Raw genomic sequence first — 9,632 nt, 5'->3', positions numbered from 1 at the left:
AATGCACAGGGTATTTTGGATGGAAAATTCATTTGTGTGTTGTGATGGTGTATAGTGAATTAATGTAGAAAATGAATAAATTTTTTAAAAATTAAAAAAAAAAAAAAAAACAGAGGATGGGTTTAAAAAGTTTGTTCTCCGAGCCGCAGTCGGGCAGGAGAAGGGATGCCACACAGAGCACGCTCACTCGAGCGCAGCACCGCAGCCCGGGTCCACACCGCCCCTGCGCTAGGTCGCAGCCCCTATACTCTGATTTTTTCACATCAAAATGAACTTGTGTTTTAATTCTATTTTTCCACAAACTTCTTTGAAATTTCCTTATAAAAGCTATAAAGTGTCTATAGTTACGGTCACATTATATCTAAAAGAAAAGAGTCTGAAAAGTTAAACAATTTGGCCAAGATCATCCAGCAGGTAATAAGCACAAAGGAATTCAACCAAGACTTTTGAACATAACATCCATTTTCACATCACCTTATGCTTCACCCTTCCCAAAACCCAATTCTAGAACTGAATGGTGGCACTGTAGTGAGGCGTAACACTCTGTGAGGGAATTCCACACAGAAGGGTTGTTGGTTTATATCTGGAGACCTCCCTGAATACACCAGGCATGCATGGGCCCATGCTTCAGGCTGGCCAAAGCTTGGGGGTGGACTGTGGCATTGAGACACTTTCAGGTGTGCTGCTTTCGGTCGCTATCATTCAGTCTCTCTCACGCATGGAATAAATAAAACTTTTTTAAAGAGACTCAGTAAATGCTTGACCAACAAATGAAACTCTGACTCAAATGCTGATTTACCTTCTTTCTCTCTACAAGACTCCCTAGAACCGTCAGTTGACATCATCTAGCTCTCCTTAAACTTGGCCAACTTAATCCATGAATACTGTCTCACTCACTGATACAAGCTGAATGTCTGTGTCTCTACCAAATTCACATACTGAAAGTTCTAACCTCCAATGTGATGTTATCTGGAGGTGGGCCTTTATTTTACAGATGAGGATGTAGGCCCTCTCTGCTCTTTTGTTTTTCAGGGATTTAGTTTTGTTTTCTGAATCTTTAGTTTCGAGGACATCTACCTATGATTTGGTGCCTGTGAAATGCACTGGCCCCAAATAGAGAAACTATGATTTTCTCTTATGCGTCCTTTACATTGCAAGGTACCCAGCAGGCATTTTGATACTACTATGATATCTAGCAACTGGGTGAAAGTGTATAAAAAATGAGACAGTGGAGCCAAAACACTCCAAGATATCAATTGTTAAATTCACTATTAATTCCTTAAGCGATCTACTATATTTTCCCCAAAATGGGTAATGCTGGTCTGCTCTAGGCTACTGCTGAAACTTTTAGGAATTTCTTGCTCCAAGGTAATAAGTATTGATGAAGGTCAAGGGACAAACTAGGCTAACACCTTCGGATTACATCAAGATTTGAATTCTTCAGATGCTTCTTTCTAGACTAACATTGTTGGAGTTCAACCTCACAAAGCCTAAGAAATTTTATGTAGAGCTGATCAGTGTCTTCAAACCTGATCACTAAAAGGAAGACTTTAAAAACATTGCTTTCTCTTGTAAAATAAGAATGAGGAAATCTTAAGGGATCAAAATAGAACAACATATGGGAAGAGATTATGGGATTACCTACTTGATATGCCTTAGAATGAGACACAGGAAACTTCTCAATCTTTCTGAAGAAATCATTATAAATTCATACTAAACAACTAAATTCTATGCCTTTCACATAAATACAAAACAAAGAAGCAGAGACTAAAAAACACTAGTAGGTATTTCTTTATTCAATAACACTCATATTAAGTCTATAACAAACTAAAAGATAATCTATTCAGAACAGTGAATTTGTACTCAATGTTACCATATAAACTCAGCTTATTTTCTACTCCTGTCTTTTGGAATTCCAAATTTAGTCTACTAAGCATGAGATAAACAATAAGCAGCATTAGTTCAGGACTCTCTTCAATGATAGAAAGGGCTCAGGAATGGTTTATTTCAATGAATTGAAATTGCAACTAACAAAATATTGACTACTACATTTCAAACTGTTTTAGTTGCTTAATCGAAGACAAAAAATGTAAAAAGATTTCAATAAAAATTTACATTGATGAAACTCTACAAACCCCCATAATACAAACAAAATGATGAGATTCACTAAATACATTTTATTCTCTCTGGTTCAGGCACATGTGCACACACAAACGTATATGCATGCGTGCACACACACACACACACACACACACACACACACAAATAAGCCTCTTATGAATAGCAGCTGATCAGCTAAAGAAAATGATAAAGATTACTAGACAAAAAATGTAAAAAGATTTCAATAAAAATTTACATTGATGAAACTCTACAAACCCCCATAATACAAACAAAATGATGAGATTCACTAAATACATTTTATTCTCTCTGGTTCAGGCACATGTGCACACACAAACGTATATGCATGCGTGCACACACACACACACACACACACACACACACAAATAAGCCTCTTATGAATAGCAGCTGATCAGCTAAAGAAAATGATAAAGATTACTACGCATTTTATGGTCAATGATAGTATTCAATCTTCGTAGTTTTAAAGAACAAGCTTAGTATAGATCTAACATTGAGCCAATCAAAAATTTATAGAGTGCCAAACTCTAGCAGCAGGTAATTCCCACGGACTATTTTTCTTACAAAATCTGGTTCCTGTAAGCGCATATCCCAGATGACTCTGGACTTCAGATGAGTAGGATAAACAATGGAAAGGAGGCCCAAGTGGCCAACAGTATGGAATCTGAGTAATAGCATTGTGTCACAAAAAGTTCCAACAAGTGGCTATTCTTCCTTTCCTCACATTCTAATGAAGCAAATAGCTAACAAGGTAAACAGGTTTGGCCAGGACTGTTCTGCCTTCAGCAATGTGAAAATTGCTTTTTGTGGTGAGCAGAGGAAAGTTAAATTTTTAAGTGGAACATGGCCATCAGATGCCAGGTAAATTATTAACTTCTAATTTGATGACAGAGAATTTGCATTTATATCCTAATTTTACCCTAATTTTTTTTACCATTAGCACGTGCTTCAGGATAATTTATTGTCCTTGCCAAAACACACAAACAAACAGAAATGGGTAAAGAACTGGAAAACCAACAAAGCAACATGGTTTGATTCCATTTCTTCTAATCACTTTCTTGCCAACCTATTTTCTGTCTTAAATAGTTTCTGTTCCTGTGCAAATCAATCATTTTGAAATTCATACTTTAAATATGATACTGAAAATATTAATACTGATTGCATTGCCATTAAAAAGCAACATTATGGGCCTGTTTTGAGACACATCCCATCCTTCCCACAATCAGCACTCACCTTCAGGGAAAGCATGTGGCTGTACCACATAGAGGAAGAGGTGCACCATTCGATAAAGAATGCCAACAGGTCCGGTTTTATAGGAGTCTTGGGTTTCATACTGCATGGGAGGCAACTCATAATTCAATGCTCCAGGAGTCTCTGTGGTTGAAGGCTGCTCTTCTGACACAGAGTTCCCACAGAGTCCCAGCAGCAGGAAGAAGCCAAGCGTGGGGGCCATAGCTAGTAAGATGCCCCAAACATGAGGTAGAACAGGGTGCCTCCTGCCTCAGAACTTCTGAGAAAGGTTGGGGAAGGCAGTGAGGGTCCTATGGGCACTGGCCTGCAGATCCTTTAGTTTTCTGGCTGGGCTGGCTTGCGGAAAGAAGTACAGATAATCATTCTCCAAGACGGTCATTCATTCAAGGAACCAGCCCTGGTGGAGAGAAAAACAACAGCAGTCACTAGTGCATGTGACCTACCTGCACCCGGAGCTGCCCAGGAGAAAGCTGCAAAGCCTTAGAACAAGCCCTCCAGCCTAATCCGGGTAGAAGGAAACCATACACACGGCCAGCTCCACCACAATGGGGGAGGCAGTGGCATGAAAATGAAGACTCAGAGACCGCCCACACCCAGAACACCAGGTAGTAGGGAGCAGGCTATGTGGTCTTGGAAACAAACATCTTTTGAGTACTTACAATATTACAGACCCAGCTCTACATGCTTCAGAGGCAGGACCTCATTTTAAGGTGCTATTCTCTTTCACAGAAGAGAAATCTGATGCAGAGGATTGTGGTGACTTGCTTGAAGTCACAGGAGATAAGGGAGGGATGAAAATTCAAACTCACTAGTTTGCCTGCAGAGCCCTAGCTCTCACCAGGACACTGTCCAGCTTCAGTTAACGTTGAGAGGCACTCAGCAATGGCCTATAGGTGCTCCTTAACTTACAATGGGTTTATATCACAATAAAACCATCAAAATTGAAAATAGTGTTAAATCGAAACCACATTTAATACTCCTAACCTACTTCATAGATTAACACAGCCTACTTTAACTTGCTCAGAACTTAAATTAGCCCACAGTTGAACAAAATCATCTGACACAAAGCAGAAAGTTTGGCTGCTGCTACACAGCATCATGAGAGAATATAGTGCAGAATATCACCCACTGAGGAAAAGATCAACATTCAAAGTAAAGGCAAAACCTCTTAAGTATGAACCATCACATGTCTGAAACTGTCTATGTATGCTTATTTTTTTCTCCAAGTTTGTGGTGTTCTCCCTGTCTCTGGGTGTTTATCTTACTTTGCCTTATATTCTACTTATTTTTTCACTGACCTATTTTAAACATCTGCCTCTATACCTTACCCTCCCAGATTAAAAGAGAATGGCCTCAAGGTCAGAGACTAAACTGAGACCCCATAACACTGGATTCTTTCTAAAAAGACCACCAAGTAATCATGATGGAAACCTTTGCTTCAAGTCACCATAGCCACAGCCAGGGGACTAGGAAACTAGTCTGGCAGAGGGAGACCACCAACCTCTGAGAGAGGTTAAAAAGAAACAGGAATTCTAAAACCAACTATCAGCCAGTGTCTGGGGAGGGAACGGACCAGAAAGTAACTCCCTGCTGGACCCAGCAGAGCATGGGCATGGCACCCAGGCGGTGGTTAGTAAGAACCTACCGAGTGCAATAAAGCGGTCAAAATAACTGATTTCCTCATGCTGTTTCCTGAGGTGAGGTAAATCAGCACAGAATACAGAAGTAGGATCTGGGATGTCTTGCTCCTCCTCTGTCCTGGTATTCTGGAACACACTGTTGTCATTTTGTGCTACTAAAACACACACTGTGATGAGAACCACCAACAGTTAGTGTGATGGCTATGTCGCTGGACTCCCATGTAGTAGACCGCGGTTTGCATCCCAGACCCGGTGGCTTAAAACTCACGTGGGGCGCGTGTGCTTGCGTGCCCAAGATCCCGAGAGGAGGATAGAGGAGAAGGGATTACGGCGTGACCATCCCCCCTGGGGGGTAATTCCTCGCTTTCTGTCTCTATGTCTCTCTGTCTGTCTGGCGAGCGCATGCGCCCTATAGCGAAAACCTCTCAAAAAAAACAAAACAAAACAAAACAAAACAAAAAACAAAAAAACACTGTGAGATGGAGATGATAAAGAAAGTGACACCTTTTACAAGGGACCAGAAAGCCCATCACCTATGTTTCAAATCAAAGAAAGCACCAGAGAAGAAGTAGGATTTCATGATCCCTTTAAAAGATGTAAATTCTGACCTAATCCCCTTTGATATTTGCCTCATCTTCTAAATCCCATTTTACTTCAATTACTTCTGCATTATGCTACCAATAAGAAGACCCTACACTCTCTGTTTACCAAATCATGGGCTGCTCAGATTCCCAAGAGGCTCCCATATCAACCTTCCTTCACCCCAGGCTTCAGCTTCAACCCCGGCCCTCCATCACACTCACATACATCATGGTCCTGATACGTCATGGCCCTGATACAGGGTCCCTTTAGACAACTGTCATACACACGCATACTACACTCACACCTTATCTTGTCTTTTGATAAAAGACAATCTAGGAGCTAAGACTCAAGCACAGCAGCTAGAAGGATTAAAGGCTCAGCCCCAGAAAAAGGCTCCCTTCCTGGTAATGCCACCAAGCCTCAGCAGGGATGAAAACAGCCCAACCCAAGGGAGAGCTATGAATAAACAGGCTTTCTAACTCCTTCGGTGAAATGGCAGGGGAAGGGCAATCCCAAATGAAATGAAACACTATTGCTCACTGCTGCAAAAGTGGAGGTAGCAATGGACTGAGAAAGCAACTGGAGTGTTGCTTGCCCAGATTACTTCACATTTTGCTATAAAGTATAGGTCTCTCTTAAATTTTAAAGTAAATTTCAAGAAAAATATTAAAATCTCACTAACTATAAAACTATAACATTTGATTAAATTCAAGTCAAAAGGGGAGAGTTTATGGAAAAGGGAATTCTTCTGCACTGTTAGTGGGAATGAAATTAGTATAGCCACTATAAAAAAAGTTTGGAGTTTCTTTCAAAAACTAAAAGTAGAACTATCTTATGATCTCGTAATCCCATAACTGGATATATACACAAAGGAAATCAGTATGTCAAAGAGACACGGCAGCATTAGCCAGAATAGTTAAGATATATAGAGTCAACCTAAGAGTCCAAAAAAGAGATGAATGAATACAGAAAATGTGGTGTATATGACACAATGGAATATTGCTCATGCATCAAAAAAGAATAAAATCCTGCCATACGTGACAACATATTATAGAAGTAGAGAGCACAATGGTAGATTCTAGAAGCTGGGAAGCAGTGGGGGATATGGAGGATAGGGAGAACTTGTTGACCAGACACAAGAATGCACACAGAGGTAGAGTGAGTTCTAGAGCACTGAACCATATACAGTAATTATAATCGGTGAAAATTTAATGTTTATTAATAATAGCTAGAAGAGAAGACTTCAAATGTTCACAACACAAAGTAATTTAAGGGTCTGAGATAATGGACATGTTTATTTGCCTTGATTTGGTCATTATACATCATATTCACATACTGAAAAATCACTGTGCTGCACTAATATGTGCAGCTATTATATGTTCATTTAAATGATAATAAAAGATTAATTAATCTTTTTTTTTTTTTTTTTTTTAAAGAGGTGAGTTTTTCATCTTGGCTTTAATCGGTATTGCCAAAACAGAAACCTGTTAATCCCTATTAGGACCCAAGAACCACTGAGAGTAGCTCAAAGAACTGCCAGCATAAAATCCAAGACATTCTCATGGACCAACATTTATGTCAGCATAAAATGGGTTATTTACTTAAAATGCACATAACCCAACTAGTACCTGGAATGAGGCTCATAAATCTGCATTTTTAACAAGCTCTCCTGGAGATTCACTCTTACGACTAGTGTGAGAATGGACACTATCCCTGGAGTACCTGCCTGGCCAATTCATACAGCTTTCTAACGGACAGTTCATGCCTTCCTAAAAACAACTACAGGACAGATGCAAAGTAAAAGCTCCCCAAAAGCCTTTCTTTCTTTCTTTCTTTTAAGAATTATTTCTTTAATTTTGGGGGCCGGTAGATGGTGTGGCAATTAAGGGCACTGGACTCCCCCATGGCTGACCATGGTTCCCAGAACTGGTAGCTTGCCTTCTCACTTTCCCTCTCTCTCTCTCTCTCTCTCAATTCTCTCTCTCTCTCTCTTTGTCCCTCTCTGGTCAAATTTAAATAAATAAATAAAGTTAAATAAAATCATTATTTTTTAAAAAGAATTCTTTAATTTTATTCATTATTATTATTTTAGGGAGATTTTTGCTATAGGGCATATGCTCACCAAAGAGACAATGAGACAGAAAGCCAGCAATCACCCCTCCCCTCAAGGGAAATGGTCACGTCACACTCCCTTCTCATCCATTCTCCTCTTGGGATCTTGGACATGCACACACACACACTCGGCATGAGTTTCAAGCCACCCCGGTCAGGGTTGCAAACCGCAGTCAGCCATGTGGGAGTCCAATGAAGTAACCATTATGCCATCTGCTGGTCCCATTATTATTATTATTATTTTTTAATTTACTATAGGGCACGTGCACTCACCAGAGGCAGACAGAAAGACAGACAGAGAGAGAGAGAGGGAAAGTGAGAGAGCAAAACACCAGGTCTGGGACTCAAACCACAGTCAGTTATGTGGTAGTGCAGCATCTTAACCACCATGCCATCTGCTGGCCCCCAAAATGCCGTTCTCATACTGTCTTGAACTGATTTATCCCAGCTGCTATGCAGAGTCCATAACTTACCTTTGTGTCTCTAGGGCCTGACACACAGTAGGTACTCAATAAAAGTTGCTGAAATAATACAGGGCAAGTGTGTGTGTGTGGGGGGGGAGAGGCTAACACAAAATGGTCATATTTATTTCAAAGTCATATTAAGCATTTATTTACCACTAGTACTTATAGCCTCTGGAAAGGCTAGAGAGGACAAGTCCAACCCTACCTATGGGACCACTTGTAGCTATTTCCTCCCACATAAGCAGCAGACCGTCTCTTTACTGGATTTACCTATGGCAGAACAACTGGTCAACCATTCTGGGGAAGGTACCTCCTGAAGCTACCTCAACGTCATAGGCTTTAGAAATTGCTTCCTTGGGTGCTATCGCCTTAAACAGACTATTAAAAAAGGCTATCTCACCATTTTCCTGATTTATAGAGTATAGATTCCTGGTTTCCCACTCCAAATGCACTGAATTCAAGCTAAAGGGCCCAAGAAAGCCCATTTTAAACAAATACCTCACATGATTCCGAGTCTGGACTCTGGAGAAATGCATTTTTTTTTTTTTTTTGGAGAGGTTTTTGCTATAGGGCGCGTGTACTCGCCAGACAGAGAGAGACATAGAGACAGAAAGCGAGAAATCACCCCCCAGGGGGGATGGTCACGCCGCAATCCCTTCTCCATTCTCCTCTCGGGATCTTGGGCACGCACGCACACGCACTCGGTGTGAGTTTTAAGCCACTGGGTTCGGGACGTGAACCGTAGTCGACTACGTGGGAGTCCAGTGACATAGCTATTACGCTAACTGCTGGTTCCCCGGAGAACTGCATTTCAGCAAACACTATTTTTAAACTAAACAGAGTCAGGACCACCAGATGACATGATGGTTACGGTGCTGAACTCCCACATAGTCGACCATGGTTTGAGTCTCTGTCCCGGCACCTTAAAATTCATGCTAGGTGTGTGTGTGTGTGTGCAGGCCCCAAATCCTGAGAAGATACTGGAGAAGGGATTGTGGCAAGGCCATCCACCATGGGGGTGTGATTTCTCGTTTTCTGTCTCTGTTTCTCTCTGGTGAATGCATGCGCCCTATAGCAAAAATATCTATACAAATAAAAAAGAGTAAGTATAGTGACTAACCAGCTTCATTTCTTCTTCTCAAGACATTTCTCAAAACCTTTCTTTTTTAAAGGCTCTCTGTTGATGTCTGTCATCTGGAGAGTTTTTGTAGGGTATGGGGACTACCCAACTTCTGAGCTCACCTTTGTGAGTCCTGTAGGAGGCAGCCCGGCCTTTCATTGTGAGGACACCTGAGGTGCCCACCCTGTGTCCTGGGGTATGAGCCAAGTTGACCAATCAGATGCTTTCTCCTGGGCCTATGACTGAAGTACACAATGAAGTATGGCAGTTTCTGATTCATTCTAGCCATGAGGGTGGCAAAGACAGTAGCCACAGCCAGGGTCCTGC

At 41.0% G+C, this 9,632-nt stretch overlaps 1 protein-coding gene across 3 annotated transcripts in view; it reads right to left on the bottom strand.

The window, feature by feature from the left end:
- Positions 1–9,632, bottom strand: part of PROM1 (prominin 1) — a 143,529-nt gene that overhangs the window by 128,829 nt on the left and 5,068 nt on the right. For 2 of the 3 annotated variants that reach the window (XM_006144882.2, XM_006144884.2), the window contains exon 2: positions 3,370–3,784. In XM_006144882.2, the coding sequence (XP_006144944.1) occupies positions 3,370–3,589 (220 nt within the window). In that variant the 5' untranslated portion in view covers positions 3,590–3,784. Of the gene's footprint in view, positions 1–3,369; positions 3,785–9,632 lie in introns of those variants that run through there. The other variant, XM_006144887.3, reaches the window with a different exon arrangement.

The sequence above is a fragment of the Tupaia chinensis genome, unplaced genomic scaffold (assembly GCF_000334495.1).
Source record: "Tupaia chinensis unplaced genomic scaffold, TupChi_1.0 Scaffold000138_1, whole genome shotgun sequence".
Taxonomy (NCBI): domain Eukaryota; kingdom Metazoa; phylum Chordata; class Mammalia; order Scandentia; family Tupaiidae; genus Tupaia; species Tupaia belangeri.
This window is presented reverse-complemented; position numbering and strand designations above follow the sequence as displayed.